The sequence below is a fragment of the Theobroma cacao genome, chromosome 3, assembly GCF_053813885.1.
Source record: "Theobroma cacao isolate CCN51 chromosome 3, ASM5381388v1, whole genome shotgun sequence".
Taxonomy (NCBI): domain Eukaryota; kingdom Viridiplantae; phylum Streptophyta; class Magnoliopsida; order Malvales; family Malvaceae; genus Theobroma; species Theobroma cacao.
Window position 1 is genome coordinate 34,901,998 of NC_142641.1, and position 21,868 is coordinate 34,923,865.

The 21,868-nt window shown below is 33.8% G+C and overlaps 1 protein-coding gene across 4 annotated transcripts; it reads right to left on the minus strand.

The window, feature by feature from the left end:
* Positions 1-69: 69 nt before the first annotated feature.
* Positions 70-12,833, minus strand: SPPA (signal peptide peptidase). Of its 4 annotated transcripts, none has more exons than XM_088804448.1 (14): positions 12,321-12,832; positions 11,707-11,848; positions 11,473-11,622; positions 10,787-10,924; positions 8,231-8,401; positions 8,050-8,153; positions 7,544-7,611; positions 6,562-6,728; positions 5,387-5,456; positions 3,045-3,199; positions 1,976-2,081; positions 1,665-1,752; positions 1,409-1,552; positions 70-563 (listed from the first exon to the last, which is right to left on the minus strand). In XM_088804448.1, exons 1-14 carry the CDS (start codon positions 12,762-12,764, stop codon positions 333-335), a joined length of 2,178 nt encoding a protein of 725 aa, XP_088660574.1. In that variant the 5' UTR covers positions 12,765-12,832; the 3' UTR covers positions 70-332. The 4 variants fall into 4 exon arrangements, with proteins under 4 accessions (XP_088660574.1, XP_088660575.1, XP_007037705.3 ...); XM_088804450.1 differs by having other exon boundaries at positions 354-586; positions 12,321-12,833; XM_088804449.1 differs by lacking the exon at positions 10,787-10,924.
* Positions 12,834-21,868: the final 9,035 nt, after the last annotated feature.

Sequence of the window (21,868 nt, forward strand, 5' to 3'; positions counted from 1 at the left end):
TCACAGGGAACACTCAGTCGGTGCATAAACTTAAGGCCAATTCATAAAAGAAAGAAAGGTCACAAACAATTCAAAGAGAAGAAGAGAACTTTATGATTTATCTTTCCACAACGTTAAATGTGAAACATAATGCTCCATCGCTGTAAATATCTGAAAATAGCGAACAATAGAGAAGTCTCTTTCTTTTCTTATAAAAATGGATTAACTCCTATGAAGAAATAAATTTCCATGTCTAAAGAATCCATCTAAAAATTTATCAACTCAAAATACTCTCTTGAGAATTACTATAAGAAAGCAGCCAAAATAATAAGGACAAGGCAATTGCTTAAAGCTCAAAGTGAACTGAGGTAATCTTTTATCAAACTGAAGAGTGGGGTAGCATTAGACAATCCTTCCAATCTCTGAAACACGATTCCATCCATCCGGGCCTGAACTCCATCTGAAAACGTCAACTCTTGCAGCACCTCTTTTAGTGTTCCGTCTACTCCAACTATGGAGTTCCCTATGCCACTTAAGATCTCTGGTAGTGTCGGAGAAGGTCTCGACAACTCAACAAGTGTAACCTACTCCATTATATCACATTCATCTATATTTGAGAAAGCATAATTTTCCCACATGACATATGATGTATAATTTATTTTCGAAGAAGAAAAATGTAAAAAGCTGTCCTTAACAAGAACAAGACAAAAAAGACACTCAACCCAAATAGGTTATGTGCAAAGCGTTGAGAGCATAAGTTTTTAACATGATATGAGTGCATAATTTATTTTGGATGCAGAAAAACATGAACGTGTGTCCTATTCTATATTATATAGCAGGATGCAGTTCTATCATATAGCATTTTGTATCAGCCCTAACGGACGGTGGCTAATTCCCTGTTGCTTACAAGTTACACCTAGTGGCCACTAACAATGCCAAGAAACTGATTCCTCCACAACACCAACCTTGCAAACATAGATTATCCTACAGGATTTCTCCTGATAAGTCTGAGAACAAGAGTTGTTAACCACCAAATAGAAATCTCACGATTGAAAAACTACGAGACTAAGATGCAAAAGCCTAGGTCCCTCTAGGGCAGTACTGCATCGGCTACATGACAGAAACGTTAGGTCTCTTTTCATATTGATTTGGCCATCCACATAGCAGTATCTCTGTTGTATTAAACCAAGGAAACTACAAGAACATAATGATATCTGAAGACTAACTCATCATATCATCCATCCCAGGGGTTATAATATCAAATTTCATAACAGAAAAAATCTTTACGCATGTCAGGTATCATAAATTTACAGAGTTTACCAAACCAATCTGGAGTAAGTTGTGCTTTTTCAAAATGATATTTGAACAATAGTAATATCCATCCTTGGAATAAGTTTCCATGTGATAAAATGAACAGTAAAGAACTAACCTTCCTGTCCTGGGGTATATTGGCCCTATGTTTTGCAATGGCAATAGCCCGAGAAAGCCCCCCAATAGCATCTACCAAACCACGTGAAGCTGCATCTCTACCTGCCCATACTCTGCCTTGTGCAACCTCTTCCATCTTTTCTACCTGTTGAATGACTCATATTCAGAGGGTTTTTTCCCCCTTTTCCCTTCTAAAGAAAAATAGAGAGGCAACTTGGCATTGCTTCTAAAACTGGAGATCAAAAGGAAAAACATACAGGCATTGATCTTGAGAAAGCTGCCTTGTCTCGAAATTGTTTATAAGCATTCTGTGCAGACTTGGCAAAAAGCTCGGCTTCATCCAATCTGGTATATTAAAATTAGTTATCTTTTAGTCTATTAAAAAAGAAAATCCAAACAAAATAACAACTGTTTTTAGAAAAAAGAAAAAAAAAGACCAGTAATAGGACAAAGAATAATTAACAGGCAAGGGGCAGAACTTGGCTTTTAACTCAAATATCAAATCATACTCTAATCTGGATATCTTTTTACTTTCGACATAATCAAACTATCCAACAAAAACATTCACCTTAAAGGCCGCTGCTCAGCTGCAAAAAGTTCAGCATATCTTCCCCTTGATATGACCTCCTTATTGAAGCCAATCTTTTCGTATAATTTCCCCAGATTAAACTTCCCTGCAAGCGAGCAAAAAGGAAAAACAAAATCGAAATTGATTTTATAACTTGCAAAAATCCAAAAGGCTTATGTAGGAAGCCAACATCTTTGGTTTTCAGCCACAAAAGCAATCTGTTCATAAAAACGAGGAAAAGGCCAATTAAGATCTACAAAAGCATTTTACTATTATCTTCTTTTTATTTGTTAGTTGGAACAGACAAATGAAGATAGCAGTACAACAAGGAATTGACTCCTGTATCAGAGTATTTTCGTGTGGTGTACGGTGAGAAAAACCATATTGAATTATTCATCAACAAACTGCTTTGGTTATTGCTAGTCAGAGATCTGTGACAGTACCTTTCCATAAAAATATTTGTGAAACCAGAATCTTGAAGGTTACTGTCACTAGTCTAGTCATAATAAACTAGAGATAAGGAATGAATTCAAGCAATTAGTTTGCAGGTTTCCTTGTTGAAGAAGCATTATATTAGCATCACAATTGAACTGTAATTCAACAAGGACATTCAATTAAAATAAAAAATTATCAAAATTTTACAAAGTAGGAACCATGTACAAAATGAGACATTTGATCATTTCATCTCTCAGATATCTGCAACTGGCAATCTGGTATAAGGCTTGGATATTTTGGTTTTGAGGACAAACTCAATGGAAAAATATTTGATTTTCAAGGTTTTTACAGAAGTTGCAAAACTTATAACAAGTTTCTGATTGCGAGGACCCAACCGATCTGTATCTTTTAGATATTTCTATTTAATTCCCTCTGGCCAAATATTTAATATTCTTTTTAGATGTATTACTCATGTCTTGAGAGAAAAAGAATGAATATACAAATTTAAAAAAAAAAACACCCTTTCATATGTAGCTTACTTATAGGCAGTTTTCTGACTCCCAACCAACTTCAATCTCTTTATTTTACAGCCATAGAAACTCCATGCTTATCAAATTTCAGAGAGTTGGTTCACCTGTGACAACTCCAATTGAACCAGTTAAAGTCAAATTTTCAGCCACGATAGTCCCAGCTGCCATAGCCATATAATATCCCCCACTAGCTGCCACATCAGACATGGATGCTATGACAGGTTTTGATTCAGCCAATAGTCTTATTTCCCTCCACATTCTGGATATGATAAAACATCAACAATAGTTAGCCAATGGACCATAATAGATTTTCTTTTTCATATTCCATTTTTTTATTTCAAAAAGCAATACAAATGCTGATTGTTAGCATATGATACCAACGTTCCAAATTTGACATGATTCAGAATGAATCAAAAAAAAAATGACATGTCAGAAAAAAAATATTTATATCCAAATTCTCAAAGTTCTACACGTTTTATAGGGATATGGTTTATTTTGTTTATGTCATTCTCTCATTATAATATGCAAAAATGACCAGGATGCATGCTGGATTATTAGTTTTTGGTGCACTTTCTTTGCACTATTTAGATCTGAGAACATCAGTAACCTATGTTCCTCATCTGTCAATCTTTCACATAGATTCATTTACTTCTCTTTTTTGGTCCCAGATAATCATCCAAGGTTAACATATATAATATTCTATATATCTTAAGCCAATCATTTGCCTCAAAAACATAGTTTCACTGCCAAAATTAAAAAAAAAAAAAAAAAGAAAAAACAATGGCTTGGAGGACCACATGATGACCACAAACATTAGTGCTCTGCAAAGAGAAATTAAAAATAAGACCAAGATGCATTGTCATAGATATACTAGGTATGGAACCTCTCATCTTCAGCTGACATTGAGATTTGAATTATATGAAAGCATCTAAATAACCAGTGAGCAATAAAACACAGGTAGTTGGTATGGAACTTCTCATCTTCAGCTGACTTACAGAATTGAATTAGATGAAAGCATCTAAATAGCCAGTGAGCAATAAAAGCCAATGCAGCCATCAGAAGCAACATGGTATAGATACAGCAGCAAAGCATGGCCATTCAAGTATAAATCCTGTGATTTTGAAATCATTATGTATACTTATGCATCTGATATTCCCTTCCTAAACTGTTTAAAATTAAAACATTCTATCGGACCTCAGACATTGAAGAAATGCAATGCATAAAAAAGCTGAAAAAAGAGTAATGGTGAATGCAGTTAACAAAGCCACACTGGAACTAATGCACACTGCAAGCAAGCAGCAGTGAACATTACTGTACCAAATCCAGCACTGAGGCTCACCTACCTCCTGAGGTAGAGAAACCTAGACACACACAACCTCCAACAGTCGAATATCATCTCTTCTTTTACATTTTGGACATTTAAAAGAAAAATAAAGATGAATTTTCAGCTTCAGAACATCCGCAACTGATTCGACGTGGAAAGAAGAAAGAGCTGTCCACTGCAGCATGTAGGCAGAATGACTTGCCATATCCTCCAACTCTAAGATGACTATGCAACTAATCCTCTCTTCTTTACCCTAATTAAAATCACTCCAACTTTTTAGTTAGCTTCCTACATCATTCTCCCACTCTATTGCCTACAAAGTTTACAGGTTCAAATTGATGGAACTCGTAGCATTTAGCCTACACATTTGATAGAGATTAATGTACTAGCTTGCTTACTCATGGCAGTCAGGCACTACAAGATCAATGGTAGAAACTCTCTTTATTGTTTGCAAATTGTTTGAGGCCACTGTTAGCAACAGGTAAGGTATATGTCGAAGGACCGAAGACTAGTCGGATGGATATATCAGCAAGGCTATCATCAGCAACGATCTGATAAATTCAAAAGCCAAAACTCTCTTGATTCATTTAGAAGTTCAAAAGTTTACCCACTTACTCAGGAACACTCATGAGCCATTGCGAACCTTGCTAATCTTGAACATGGAACATTGCTACTGGGCTACTGGCAACACAGACCCAAATAACTGTTCCTTCCCTACCTGAGGGCACATGCTTCAACTTAAAATATTCACGTGTGATTTATCTAATTTTAGAATAAAATACCTATGTTTATTTGAAACTCATGAAATATAGTTACACCAATGAGATTACACTAGTAGTATGATGGGCAGGGGAGGTTTTCAGACTAACCACTTCTCCAGCCACACCACCAGAAAATACACATGGTAAACTTTGACAAATGCAAGCTTATTTACCATGCTAAAAACCAAAACTGATCCACTACTAACTCCACAAAGTTTCATGTACCACAAAATGTAGGAGGAAAACAAGACATTGCAGTATTGCACAGATAACAAAAGGTTATACATTCTTAGTTGTCTGACAATAATTAGATCCTTAAAATGACACTTACTAGAAAATGTCAAATTATAGCTGCACTTACAAATCTGAAGCAAGAGCATCACCTCCAGGGCTGTCAATTCGGATGATAGCAGCCTTGTATCTTTTCGACTCTGCAGTAAATGTCAATTTAATTGTTAAAAAAAAAAAATCACTAAGGGTGGGAGGAATGGGGATTAGTAGTAACTGACATAAATAAGCCAACACCCATGCAGAAACTAAATTATAGTAACTTTGTACATGTAAATGCACACATGTTCTTTGGATATAACTAATAATATCCACCAAAGAAGGATTGTAAAAGCTATCTGTTTTGTAGTACATAAACACTAGTGAGCTTTGAAAAAGCCATGATTTTACTCTTTTTTTTTTGTTCAATTCATCAAACAAACATTAATGTCCATTTATGTAACTATTGTAAAAGCATATAGTAATAGTGAATATGATTTAATAGTCTTTATCATTCAAAAGTAAACTAACAAATAAATGCAGCAAAACACCATTCATGCCAGTGACAAATATTTAAATCTTAAGGACTTATGTCTTTTGGGCTATTTTCTTTCAGTCACTGCAGAAGGTTGATATTATTTGACTGAACATTTGATCTCCCTCTCCCTCTCTCTTAAATCCTAATTCTCTCTCAACCGAATCCTAGTTCTCTAATATTTTGCAATTCTGGTCCTCGTTATTTTATATGTCACATTTTCTGCTCTTTGAGTACTTTCTTCTACATGGACCGTTGTGTTATGAAGCTACCTGGTAACATTTCAAGTTGACTACCAAATTACCTTTTTGAAGAAACATACTTCACAAATAAGACAATCATATTTTACCTTTTTCTGTATTTGTCAAACTTTAAGCCTTGTAAACTCAGGATGAAAAAGCATGCAATATGCTTTATTGTTTTATTCCCTCTTTGAAGGTGGAACCAGTGCATATGCAACTGAGATTCAAAATAAGTAAATACTTCCATTTGAACAGTTAAGGTTGTCAAGATCCAGGTTTCTATCATAATGCATTTAGCTACTGGCAGAACCCATGCCACCATGTAATCAGACAACTTTGGACTGCTTCAAACACAATTCTATGAATTGCACTTATTTGTATGTCAGTATAAAGTTGCTTAGACATTGGATATGGTCCTGTTAAATGAAAAATTTAGAGCTAGAGTTTATTTCATCTACACATCATTGCATGAAAGGTAAAATCAGGTAATACCTCTGACACTACGAATCTTCTCATTGATTTGCTCTGCAATGATACCAGAACTTGGCGCACTTAATGGACTCCGGACACGGCTAATGCTACCAGAGGCTCTGATCACAGCTATTTGGTCTCTACCACCTGCTAAACCAAGAGTCCACTTCCTAACTTTGGAGTATTTCCTACATTTTCCAACAAAAAAAAGTTAAGTAAATTTAACATGTACGCCATTTTGAGTTGGCAAGCAATGGCTTAAATTTTACAGTAGGCTTGGTGTGGCATAAATCATCACCAAGAAAAAAAGAATATATAATATTAAAGATAATACTTCTTCAATGAAACATCAGGAATGTAACATACACATGTCTATAGTTGAAAGTTGTAGAACCAACAGACTAAACATGCTGCAACACAACGTACACATTTGAAAAAGAAGAAAAAGAAAAGGGAAAAGCAATGATTGTCGAAGACAGAATTTAGTTACATTATAAAGCATTTCCTAATGCAAGTCTTAGGTTACCTGGATCATTGAACCAGTATTTTAAAGTTTTCAAAGTAACTATGACCTTGAGGAGATTATACACGGTATAAACGCAAAAACCAATATGCCACTCAAGGACCTCTAACAAGATATAAATTTTGAAATTATTAAAACTTTTACATCAATGTATCAAAAAATGACAAAATGAACAGTAGGATTCATAACCATTACGCTCAACTTGTGATATGAAAAAAACAAATCTCTGTTGAGGTACATATAACTAGGGCTTAAGCCACACAATGTAGATAACCACCTCTCCCCCCCCCCCCCCCCCACCTCGAACCCTTCCAAGGAGTTCAGAACTAAAAGTCTAAAACCTTAAAATCAAAATTTAAAGATCAACTGCTGGAATTCCCTAAGGGCCATAGTAGAAAAGGATTATCATCAAAAAACTTGAAATAACAGAGTAAAAAATTTCAATGCCTGAAGATTATGGAGACAAATGACAGGAATTACCTGTAATCAACCATAAGAAGATTTTTATCCTTTGGGACTCCAAGCCTCTCTTTTAACATTGAGATAACCTACATAAGTTACAAACATCAAATATTAGTCATATAAATCTAGAGAGCTAGCTTAAAAATTAAACTGGAGACCAACCCCTAACACCAGTTTCTGACCACTTTCTGCCGCATTCTTCAATATAATGCATAAAGCAGGCATCAAAGGTTAGTAAATGGTACATATAGCAAGCTGTCTGAACCGCCAAGTTTATATACCTCAATAAAATTATATATAATGTCAGCTAGATTATTAGTATGTCTTGATAACTTTGTTCTTTCTTTTAATCCCTCAGAGGCTCTAGATCTTGGGAAATTTTTCCACCATAAGCAACTGTTAAGGAGCTAGGGAGCACTGTATGCATTACATTAATAAGATTTACCAAGTACAACACCAGATGAAATTATGCCATATATTTGTTTATTTCAACAGCACACTGCATTAGCATCTGATAATTCTACCTGATCATCATAATGTATATTCGTTATCAAGCCCTCCTCTTTCAGCTTTTCTACTTTATAGATCCCTTCATTAATGAAGTTCTCAACATCTTCTCGTTTCTTTCCTGCATAAGATTTGCATGAGCCAAAAATCATCTTTAATATTTGAGATCAAAGCAAAACTATAAAATACAAAAAGCACCTTTTGAAGAAGAAACTACATCCAACCAATTCCCATATATGTTATCAAGCAACGAAGTAAGCATCTCACAATTTTCTTCCGACATAGTCTTCCGTGTAAGCTGATCCCCAGCACTTTTATATTTACCAATCCGTTGCACTTGTGGTTCAATTCCTATCTTCTCAAAAACACCTGCAAATAGATTTTATACCACCAATCTATTGTTAAAATGCAAGCCACAACCATGCCATTGACAAATACTATTAAACAGATGTAGGCTAAAAGTTGAAAATGTGAAAGTATAACCATCAACCAGGGAGCTACATAAAAGAACATATAGCAACAGCAAGATGATTTATTTTATGCATCTATGAGATGCAAATGAACTACATACTGGTTCCATCAATAGCCCTCCACCTATTCATATTTCAAGATAACTAACTAGAGGTGGTGCCATGATTTTCATTTTCAAGGATTACAATAATAATCTTAAAAGAACCACTCAACTACAATCATTGCATCACCAAAGAAGAGCTTCTGGCAAAGGGAAGGGATATTGAAACGCTTTGTCATAAAGGCCATCAAAACTCTGCTAGAAATCAATTGAACTAAGCCATAATCACCAGCTAACTAGGGCCAGCAGCATGAATGTTTCTCCATCTGGTTCTAAACTAATATCTTCCACAAATGCTTTAAAAAATAAATAATAATGATAATAACAAAAAAAAAACTTAATTGCTTTATCAACCGATAAGTAATTTTTAGCACCTCCAAATCCTCCATGGCAGTGCAACCACAGGACTAATGATTACATATAAGTTAAATGGCTAAAAAATTCACAACCACCTTTCTAATTTTTTATTCTTTGCAACATTTAGAATTATCTCACTTGAAATTTCAGCATGGAAAAAATTACTAGTTTTAGCAAGTTAATGGTTCTGAAAGGTTGGAACTCTTATAATAAAAAACACAGTTAAAGAGTGTTCACAAGATACTGAGCAAAGAATTTATGGTTGGACAAACCAATCTACGGGTACTTACCTTTGTTAGAATGGTTGTTGTAAACTTAACCATAACAAAAAAAAAAAAAGATGTAGCTTGTCAAATGGTTGAACTATGTTAGCAATACTGGCAACCATAAACTATTCCAATGATAGGAACACAGAGGCTTACAGAAGATCAAAGGATAACTTTTGACTCTTATTCTTTTGCCTTAGCATTGCACAAACTTATTTGGTGTATCCAGGACACAAAAGTTTGGTATATGCTCCCTACTAAACATATTTGTTGTGAAAAAAACCATGGCAGTGCTAAGCTTGAGTTTAAGAGGCAAACATCAAATCACTTTCTGAAGTTAAAAAGAGTTTCCATTAAAGTAGGTCTATACAAAGTACACAGAATGTAGATTTAGTAAAGAAAATATATGTAATAGAGTGATAATGAGAATTGGAGGTCTAGACATACCACAAAATAGGCAATTTCAGTGCCCTGAATCAATGATTTAGAAACTACTAGAATTGATGGAAATTTCATTTGAAGGATCTGTGCTGGTTGGATGAAATGGAGTGGCATATCTTGAGTCTAGAGTGAGAAAAAAAATACACACATAAGGAAAAAGAAAACCTTTTGCAAGACAAGCAAACAAGACTAGCCATGATTTATGGAACTGAATATTTGGCAGGAAAGTATCAACATGTCAAAGAATTGGGTGCTGCAAATATAGGACACTAAGATGAATCTCATGACATAAAAGAAATACATCCAAGACAAGAGTGACGTTGTAATAATTGTAGAAAAACACAAGAGAAACATCTAAGGTGATTTGGATATGGAGACGAATGCCTACAAGTACTCTTGTATGAAGATGCTACTAAATATATGATGCCATCTAAGGTGACAGAAACTATCAAAAAGAAACTTCTTTTATTGATCTTACAAAGAATATAGTCCTTAAAAGAGAACAATGGCATAATAGGATCCATGAAGACAAACACCACATACTGGAAAAATTTTGATTTGTTGCTATTGTTGTTCCTATTTGGCTATTTCTATGTACAAAACGTCTGGGAGCTCAGAATAGGAGGAAGTGAAAAGGGATATTTAGAAGGCTCTAGAAAACAAAAAGGTCCATTAAATTTCCAAAAGAAAAAGAATTCATTTTGTTGCATCAAAGTTGCAAAGTTCGTATTATGTCAGTTGTGGCAAGAAATAAGCATGATAAAAATGTTTCAGACAGATTGTCCACTAGGAACCTGTCACCTAACTCAAATCAAATAATTAATTAGTCCCACATGAAGCATCTGATTTATCTCCCTAGCTAGACCTGCTAATTAAATTGACTTGACCAAAGATTTTATATAAGCCCAAAGAAACAGAAAATAATGTCCACCACAACTATAAAAGTTTGAACTGTAATCATTGTTGGACATGCCACCTTTTAGATGTAGCCAAGTAGAAAAGAAAAATAAAAAGATTAAGGTTCCCATACATACAAGCTTTTCAATAGTAATTAAAACAAAAAAAAAATGACAAAAGAAACAATAAGAAAGTGAGTGAGATAAATTTATGCCAACTAACCTCCAAGGAATGATGCTTGAACAGTCAAACCATACAAAGAAAAATAAGCGCTTGGTGGAGCATAGATCTCTTCACATGCGCAGGCAAGGTAATACTCTTTCTCCCCACAGGCAGGGATATATGCAATGATAAATTTACCTATAAGTTTCATAAAAGATTAAACTATAAATCCTTTTAACAATTATCTATGTAGTTAAATAATATCTAACATTATGCATAGAACAAATTTTACCCTCCAGATATCTAATATATGGTAACACCTGTTAATTAATGAGAAAAGTGCTTGAAAAACATAATTAAAAATCAAAATGATAAAAGAATTTACATTGCAAGATGAGCTAAGGTATCGTCATTACGTTTGCACAGAATAACTAAAGCACATTTGTACCAGAGGTTATTCACTGTACAGATAAATGATTACACCCCTTCCCCCCTACACACCAAAAAAAAAAAAAAAACCTTTTCTATTCACAAGCATCCATGTATGAATGCACAGAATCTTTTAGTTGTCAATAAAAAAATGCTTTAATGTTATTTAAATGTGGTTACGGCCACAGTAGCTATTACCCTTCTCAATGAATAAACTCACCAGTTTTCACTCATTTCAAATACCCAAGGTCCAACAGTTCAATTCATGTGCACCGATATCCAAAATTGAAGTGAGACAATTAACTCTGTGAGGCTACCTGATTTCTTAAAATTCAAAATATGCCTCCGAATTTCTTCAACTTTTCCCCATCCACAGTTCAGAGGTTCAATGTGGAGATAGACACCAGAAATACGAGGATCATATGCAGCTTTTACGAAATTCTCACAAATTTGAGGCAGAGACAGTCCTGAATAGAAACGGCTCTTTAGCTGATCAGATATCTGAACATGAAAACAGTACAAATTTTCAAACCAAAATATAACAATTATACCAAAAGCTACAGTGCAACAATTTCTCAGGAAAAAGAAGCTTAAATATAAATTAATGGCATTAGGGTACAGCTGAACCAATCCAGATGCCATTTTAGCAAGTTTTAGATCTTGGACACTTCTCACTCTGGACGTATGCGTAATCTGAAATATCAAAAATCAAAGGGTTCTGTCTTACATGATGACCTGTTTTCCCTCACTTCATTTGCAAAACATAATAATCTAAAATAGAAAACAATATGGTGAGAATGTAAAAGAAAAAATGATCATCAAACAATCAGATTTCTTGTAGAGGGGTAGCACCACAGATGCATATTACTTGAAGACTTCCTAGTATCACAGAACTACAATTCCAGCAACAACGCAGCTAAACAAGATTAAAAATAACTCAATTTTTCAGAAAAATGACAATCCATATACATAGGATTCTACAAACAAAACAATTCCTGCAAATTGTATTCATTTCACCTTAAAGTAGCAACTCCATTAGCATCTGTAGAACCTCATTTATTGCTTCACCAAATGCATAAAAAATGCAATGCAAAAATAAAACCAAAACATATATACATATAAATGAAAGGGCCTAAGGAAAAATTAAAACTGCAAAGAACCAAACCTGGCCACGCAGTTTCATGGTTAAGACACTGCCTTTTCTAACCCTTTCCCAAGGGAATGCGATAAGCATCTTAAACTTAACAACAAAACTCCTCCACCCACTCATCTTCTCATATTCCACTTCTCCACTCGGATACTCCTCAGTCTCAAACTTTTCACCACTTTGACTCCCAACTTTTTCTTCTTTTTCATTCTGGGTCTCGGCGGAGGATGAGGAATCATCGAAAGCTCGGGTGGAAAAGGAGTAAGAGAATGAAAAGTTTTGTCTTTGGAGATGGGGGCGGGGGTGGAGAGCTGGAGAAGAAATAGAAGGAAAGAGAGAACTAGGAGAGTGGCATTTGGAAAGAGAAGGGACTGAAAGAGGCCTTGAGAGGATTGAAGTGAAAGTTCTGGGGTGGATTCTGGGGGTGGAATGAGCAGTGTGGAAGAGTAACAGTTTTGACATTTTTATGTTTTTGGTTTAATTTAGGGAGAGGAACTGAAGGGGAAAAGAGCGAAGGCAGAAACAAAGGAGGATGGATGGCAAAGAATGGAGAAAAAAGGTGCAGTTTCGTCCACGTCACACTTTTGGGCATGACAGATAGTCCTGGATATGTGTTTACGTGAATCGTTTGGGCCAAAGCCCAAAATGATCTGTCATTCTTCTCTTATTCTTCTTCTGCTTGTCCTTGAACGTATAACAAATATTTTGGTGATCAATTGCAATGCTTTTTCTTTTTGTTTGCAAAAATAAAAAGTTTTGGTCTAATCGAATATCAATGAACTCAGCCAGTGCATTATCTTTAAGGCATATTATCTACTTTTTCCCAGAAAACAATTCCAACAGACGAAAAGGAACTTTGTCATTGATCTTTCTATAACGTATATGCGAAACACAATGCCTAAAATATTGAAGATTAGAGCAACCTCTTCTTGCCTTTCTTCTCCTGAATGAAATTTGATCTACTCCAATGAACAAATGAATTCGTCCTGTCTATCAACAATTGTCTAAATGACCCATTTACATGATCGAGTCTCCTGAGAATTACTAATAAGAGAAGGTAGACAAAAGACAAAGACAATAACGTAATTGTGTAGGCTCGAGCCCCTGGAACACGATTCCGTCCATCCGGACCTGAACTCAGTAGGAAAACGTCAAGTCATGCACCACTTCTTTTACTGTTCTGCTACTCCAACTATGGAATTCCTTTTGCCACTTAAGATCTCTGCCTTCATGCCAGGTCTCGACAACTCAACAAGTGTAACCTAATGCATTATATCAGAGACATCAATACAGATTCTTTGCAAAGCATTGGGGAAGCGTAATTTACGTAAGTATTTGGATGAAGAATGATGCAAAATCAGTCCTCAACTGAGCATGACAAAACAAAACACTTAACCCATATATCTAAATAGATATATTTAGAACCTGTTTGGTTCCCTGGAACTTCTGTAACAAATGTTATTGAACTACAGTTATTTAAAAAATATGAGGTTAAAGTTATATTGGACAAACATGTTAAAATGTATTTAATAATATTTTAATAGTACAATATTGAAAAAGTTTTTGAATTATTAAAAAAACTCAAATAAGTTATTATTTTTTTATTACCTTTAATCAAATTTTTATATTTTTATTTTGAATTAAAAAAACTTTTATTATTAATGATTGATTAACTGTCAGTTAATTAAAACATTACTTATCATTTTTATGTTATATGATATGATGGTATGCTCAGATGATATTTTTTATACTCTAAATCAACATCACATTAGCGTTATATGGGAATAAAATGACGTGATATTTTAATCAATATTTAGTCATAAGGCTATTTAGTTTAAAATAATAATATAAGGGATCGAATTTTTTTTTAAATACTTCAGAGACTTTTTAAAGTATTATACCTATTTTCATTGATTTTAAAAAAATGAAAAAATAAAAGAGTCAGTTTTATCAAAAACAAGGATAAATTTTAAAATGAAAGAAATAAATAATAATAAAATAATTTTTATTAATTAAAATATTAACAGAAATTAAATCAAGAGAAAAAAATTGTACCAAATAAAAAATTGAATGCAAAAAATTATAATTATCTTTATAATTTTATGAATTATTAAAAGATAAAGTGAAAACATAGAGAAATCTCATTAGATATTTGTTACTATATATTAAAAATTTTGATTTGTAGTTTTATCTAAAAATTCAAATGAACTTTCCACAATAATTAAAAATTTTAAAATTTTGATAGTAAAATACTTTGCTTTTGTTTTTGCAATAGTTAAAAAGCTATTTCATAAACTGGGCTCAATTAAAGCATTGAGAGTATAAGTTTCCAACACCATATGAGTGGATAATTCTTTGAAAGCAGCTCATTTTATTATTTGGCAGGTTACAAATCTATTTTATAGCAGTTGTATCACCCTCAACTAATAGTTGCTAATTCCTTATTGCTTACAAGCGGTGGCCAACTAACATTGCCAAGAAATTGATTTCCTCCACAACATTAGCCTTGGGCACATGGATTCTAGGAGTGATGCTCAATCCTATGGCATTTCTCCCGACAAGTCTGAGAAACAATAGTTGCTTGGCACAAACAGAAAGAATCTCATGGACCACGAGGAGAATAAGATGCAGAGGTCTAGGTCCTTCTAGGGCACTAATACACCAGCTACACGTCAAAAACATTAGGTCTCCTTTCATATTGATTTGGCTATCCCTGATGTATTAAACGAAGGAAACTACAGGAACATAAAGACATCTGAAAGATTAACATCGTCCATCCTAAAAGTTATCATATTGAAATATATAACAAAACAAATTTTATGCAACGTACCAAGAAATTAAAAGGTTCACCAAGGAATTTGGAGTTATGACCTCTTTATTCAAGCCAATTTTTTCATAGAATTTCTTATAGTTAAACTTCTCTGCAAGCAAGCGAAAAGGGAAAATAAAACAAAATCGATTTTATAACTTGCAAAAATCCCACCGGCATATGTAGGAAGCCTATGTCTTTTTCCTTTTGTTTCAGCCACAAAAGCAATTTGTTCATAAAATTGAGGCAAAGATCCAATTAGGATTCGCGAAAGTACTTTACCACCATTGTTTTTTATTTGTTTTGTTAACTAGGAAAACCTAAGGTAGAGAAATAATGCCTGTACGAGAGAATTTTGACGTGAAATGTAATGACAAGAAACATAGATAGTTCATCAACAAACTACTTACATTATTTCTAGTCACAGATGTAAAATAGTATCTCCCCATAACAATATTTGTGAAATCAAATTGTCATTGTGACTGCGGCTAATATAGTCATAATCAAGTGGAGATAAGGAATGAATTCAAGCAATTAGTTTGTAGGTTTTCTTCTTGAAGATATCAACAAAATAACACTTGTGCAGCACATAGTGGTTAGGGTAAAATACCTAGATCCTCAAGTTTTAATAAAAATTTCATGCAGATTTATTAATTTTCAAAATAAACTCAAAAGTGTAAACATCATTAACAAAAAATATAAAAAGACCAAAATATCTTATTTTTTCCCTCAAACAATGTAGCTGACTAGCCACCCCACGGCAAGTGCTTCCCAAGGAAGAAGAGCACGGATTAGGTGCTCCCTAGGGGAAGGGAGCACCTTTGGGAGCACCTTAATTTTTTTTTTTTTTGAAAAAAAAATTTATACGATAGTAACTTTTAAAATTAATAAAAAGTAAAATTACCTTTTAAATATTATCATGTCATCAAACTAACAAAAACACTAACAATTGACTAATGGCTAAACCTATGTATCCAGTGAAATATATTTTTTTGGAGGGTGTGACTATTTCAAAAACTAATGGACCTGTATCGAATTTTGATTAAAACTTAAAGGGTTTAGGTATTTTATCCTAATGGCAATTGATGGATGCTAAGTTAGTTACAACACATGAAGAGCATCTACTTAAAGGTTAATTGATTAAAAGTTAATTAATTAATTTAATTTTGTTTCCAATTAGTTAGGGAATGATTAGTGATTGTAAAGCAAGATTTGTAAACAAGTATAAAAACACTTGTTCTATAAACAAATTGATTTTTTTTTTTTTTGAAAAGTGAATTTTATATCATTGACGATAACCTCTCATCTAGGGAACAAAGAGATTTGAGGCATCTATTGATAGGTTTGGCTATAGACAGTATGCTCAAAAAACACAGTAGAAAGAAAATTAAAACTTTTAACTAAACAACCAAAACATGCCTCCACCTATGGATCACCTTGGTGATATTTAACCTATAAAAGTATAAAATAAACTATTATTCAGAAAGTTACCTTGCTAAGTAATTTCATAATCACAATGGCACTTTCTAAAACAATCATGTGAACACCACAATGAGAAAAACCCTAGCTAATCAAGTACTTGGCCTCCAAAGTTAGTACACACGATTGCACCTGAATCTTCAACAAAGGAGGGAGTCTTTAACTATACTTTGTGCTAGCAAAGAGGACAACAATTAATTGTCATTTTCTTCTTTTTCACAATCTTAGCTGAATCTCTCTCAAAAATTACTTAATAAGCAACTTTCTTTTTCACACAAAGAGAGCAGTGGCAAAGAAAGAAAACGTTTTTCTTTTTCTGACAAAAACTAGGTTTTCTTCAATTGTAAAAAAACTCTCATTTATAAAATAGTTAAAAGGTGACTCATATAGGTAGGTTACAATAACTTCAATTTTGCAATTAAGCCCTCAATATTATAACACATTATAATATTAGGCCCATTACCTAATTAAACTCTTTTAATTAAGTCCTTAAAAATTAAAATCAAAATTAATTTCTTTTATATTTTGCAATCAAGGCCTTATAATTATGTCAAAAACTTAATTAAACTCTTTTAATTAAGTTTATAAAAAGTAATTACCTAGCATGTGATTTAAGTCTAACTTAAATCATCACTCTCCTAATTCAATTCAAATGCAATCGTTGTGTGTGACCCATTAGGTTCCTAACATGTTGGCAATGGAATTGATTAATGACTTAATTTATTAGTATAAATTTCAATCAATTAATTTATAATCAATTCCATATACCAAGATTGGCATCTATCAATGCATCATGGCCACCCAATTGTTAAGAGAGTCAAAGGGCTCTTTAACAATCTTTCAGCTTACAATCTATCAATATAATTCATTCCCTTACCATATATCCCGAATATGATAAAAGCTTGGTATTGTGTCTTCTCTTATTTACCTTCATATTTATTCCTGCAGTTATAGCATTAGCTTTATAGAGAAACCTTTTTCACAATCTCCATGTCGCTTTAGCCAAGGACTTCAATAAGCTAATGTTAATTAAGAACTGATAGGATATGTCCTCTAAAACACTTGAGGTGATGATTCCTATCTTGACCACTCATTTCTCTTCACATGCTTCATACTATATCCAAAAGCATCTTGTTTTGGCATCCTTGGTTAAGCACCTGTAGAGATGAAATCAAAGTATAGCACTCCACATATAAGACAACTTGGTGTCTCAAGTCTAGGGAGTATTTACATGACTGACACAAGAGAAGTGTTGCATAAACACTGGAGTGTATTACCAAATGCACTTCTTATGGCGGGTCATGTTCAATGAACTTGTTCTCCTAGGCAAGCACCTATATTTTAGTTCCAAGTATCTCTATACTTCAATCTATAAGATTGATTGCTTACTTTCAAAGTAAGGAACATAGAATACACTAGGCTCTAAGCATCATTGATGTTCAGTTTCAATGATACATTGATTAGGAACATTTTGAGATTATGCTTTAATGCATAAGGATCTTATAACTAAAACCCATTACAGTTTCCTTGTAAGGCGTATTAATCTCATGGACTTCATCCAATTAGACTTATGACTTAGAACTCATTATAATTGATGTCTTATTGATGAAGGAAAACCTCTAATCATTCAACATGAATTATACTGTTGCATGATTGGAATCAAGCCTCGACCAATTCCAATTGGCTATAGGACTCATCCCAACATCTATTCCCAACGAATAAAGGGCATACAAGCCTAAAATTCTTACAATAACCAAGAACCAAACCAAAACCATCAACAAACACTCGACTCTAAGGTCACTATACAAAGCAACTAAACCCCTACAACCAGTCACAAACTCATCCTAACACCACAAAACCTCAACTAATACAACAAAGCAATGAAAGTTATAAAACACAAGGGCTTCCTTGAAACCCTTACAATAGTGAAACGTAAACAAAAGTTTATACCCAACCATATTAACAACAATCTCGACCTCATTCTCATATAGGAGCCTTGCTTGACATCATGCTACACACTTATATCAGCCTAGATAAGGCACATCAGAAAACAAAACCAAGCCTAAGCATCAGTTCCACACTAGCCTTCACGTGACATTGAAAACCTCCGATCAATCCTCAATATAGCTAGCTCTTCACTTAGCCAAACTATTTGAGACCTAGTTACCATCTCTCAACATGTGCTCAATGTTCTAACTGACAATCCTATTTTTCACTACCTCAATTTGAGTTATCCATTCTCGAAGCTTCTAGTGGGCTTTAGAAGGTTTAAAAATCCACTTAACAGCATTTAAGGAATCACTCTCCACTGTCAAATGGTGTGAAGATGCCCAACTAAAAGGTGCCCAAATAGTCATAACCTCCCTAAACACAAGTTCTTTAGCCAAATTGGCATTAACAGCCTTAATGCACTTGGAGAAAACAATTCTGACTGTGTCGTTATCATCTTTAAGAACCCCTCTAATGCCAACCTCCCTCCAATTCCCTTTAGTCGCACCATCAACGTTAAATTTAAAAGTGCCAACCCTCGACTTTTTTCACTCAATACATTTATCAGTTTTCTTTGGCTTGTCAAGTAACATGGCAGCTCTCGGTTCTCTAACAATGTCCAATGTTAAGAGATTGTTCTTCGACCATAACACCCATGCCCATGAAGCCATTCTCAATTTAAAAGCATCACATACCTGTAACAGATCTCAAGCTTTACCATTGAACACAATATCATTCCACACCAGCTAAATAGTCCAACAGATTACAAAGAAAGCCATTTCCCAAATTCTTTTGTCGCCTTTTTTAAATTTGATATCATTCCAAGATATGAAAAAATCAATAACCCTTGTTAGAGACACGTAGTGGAGATTCCACATGTTGCACCAATATGTCCAAACCTTATAAGATTCTTTATAGAGAAAGAAAAGGTGGTCGACAGATTCATTATCAATTCTACACAGCACACACTTTGCTTGGTCATTTCTAAGCATTCCCCTCTTAACTAATTCCAATTTCATTGACATTTTCCATAATAACAATTGCCAAATGAAGACCTCAACCCTATGAGGGGCATTTTTTGCCCAAACATAACTCTAAATTTTGTCCTCTCCATTCTCATCACCAATGGGCTTTTTTACAAAAAGATTTAACCGAATAGATTCCTTTAACCTTTGGTTTCTAGATTAGCTTATCCAATTTACCTTCAACTAAATTAAATTCCCTTATAGTGTTGAAAAAATTGTCTCATTGTTGTTGTTCCCACCCAAACACTCTTCTCCTTAACTCAATGTTCCAAACCCATGCCTCATTAACTTACACCTCATACCCACACACCCTACCACACTTGTTAACCGCTAACGTAAACACCTAAGAAATTGATTTTTAAGAATGATACCCTCAACCCATTCATCCTTCCAAAAAGAAATATTTTTACCATTCCTTACCATATACCTAAAGTAGAAGTCACTTGCGAAAAAAAAATCTTAAACGAAGAAAAAGGATTAAGGATGTTTTTTTAGATTGAAGAGCACTTTTGAGCCACATTAACAAAGGAAAAGAGATCAAGAGAGTTGCCACCAGGTTTAGCATAAATAATTTCTTTTCACAAGCTTTACTATTCATTTCCATAACGCCACAACCATTTGTTCAAAAGGGTCCTATTTTTAATTTCTAAGTCCAAGACACCGAATCTTCCTCCCTCCTTGAACCTGCACACACTATTTTAGTCAACATAGTGCATTCTATTCTTTGGTCCCCTACCACTCCATAAAAATTGCCTTTGAATTTTGTCAATCTCATTCTTTACCCCTTGGAACTATTGAAATAGAAACATATAAAACATCGAAAAGCTTACCATAACATATTGTAGTAAGGTAACTCTAACCCCTATAGTAAGAAGTTTAGATTTCCACCCCTCAAGTCAAGTTTTAAATTTTTCCAAAATTGGTTTCCAAGTGACTATTGACCGAGGATTGGCCCCCAATGAAAGACTTAAGTAGCTATAAGAAAGAATGCCAACTTTACAAGCAATACATTCAACCTAACTCTTAACCACATATTGATCCATACCTACCCCAAAAAAGTGACTCTTATTGAAGCTTATCTTCAACCCTGAAATTAATTGGAAGCTCTTTAATACCTTCTTCACATTTCCTAGCACATCAAGATCTGGATCATAGAAAATCAATGTGTCATCAACAAATTGCAAGTGAGAAATTTTCAACTCATTCGCACCTACCTCAACCCTTTGCACAGTTGTTTATCTTCTGTCTTTTCCATTAATAAAATAGATCAAGGTATCAAACAGATTGATTAATGAAGGCAATAATACAAGCAGCCTAACTCTTCAATTCTCAATTTCAATCTCCATCAATTTTTTATTTTTCTCTTTAAATTTTACATGGTACTAAAGTGAGTTTAATGATTTTCATTAGAAATTTTCCTTATATTCAATTGAATCTGCATCTAAAATCATAATAATTCCTTTACTAAGAAATAAAAAATCTTCAGAAATCTTGATTCTTAATTCATGCTAACTTCTTCGTCATGATTGGTCATCTTTCTAATAGAGGACCCTTATTCATCCTATTTTCTTCACCATTTAGATCATCATAAATCTGTCTTAGTTAACCCTAAGCTTACCTCGACAAACTACACATCATGGAGTAAATCCTTCTTACTTGCCCTTCAAAACCAACCAAGATTTTTAAATGGCTCAATTAAAGGACCAATAGCCATAGATTATTTTTACATTCCTAGACCAGGTGCAATAACTTGATTGTTGCTTGGTTGTTGGAATCCATTTCACCATTGATTGTCTTAACTATCTTTTACATGAATTTCGCTACTCAAATCTAGGAAACTCTCGAGAAAAGTTTATCCCAACTAGATTATGCTAAAATCTGTAATTTACAATATTCATTATGTAATATCAATGGAAAAACCCAGGTCAGTTGATGAGTATTTCACTGAATTGAATAGCTTATGGGAGGAATTGAGAAATTATAGACCCCTACCTTATTGTCAATGTGGAACCTTCTATAGAGAATGTTTTCAAAATTATGTTGATTAGTATAAAAAAGATATCTCTAAATGGATTGAATGAGTTTTACTCTACATTGAAATCAAATATTACCATGATAAGGCCATTTCTTACATTAGATAAAGCTTATAATCTAGTGTCAAGAAAAGAATCTTAAAGGTCCTTACACATTCAGAGTCAACCTTTCATTGAAGCCTCTGCAATGGTAATTATGTTTGATGCTAAAAGAAAACAAGAAATGAGTTA

What these genes read in the sequence shown, in the direction of transcription:
- SPPA (XM_088804448.1), bottom strand. Translation starts at nt 12,764, where the DNA reads ATGTCAAAACTGTTACTCTTCCACACTGCTCATTCCACCCCCAGAATC. An exon ending in TGTAGTTTCTTCTTCAAAAG is followed by an intron (nt 8,154 to 8,230) that starts GTGCTTTTTGTA and finishes AATCTTATGCAG; the next exon opens with GAAAGAAACGAGAAGATGTT. An exon ending in GCTGAGCAGCGGCCTTTAAG is followed by an intron (nt 1,753 to 1,975) that starts GTGAATGTTTTT and finishes TTAATATACCAG; the next exon opens with ATTGGATGAAGCCGAGCTTT.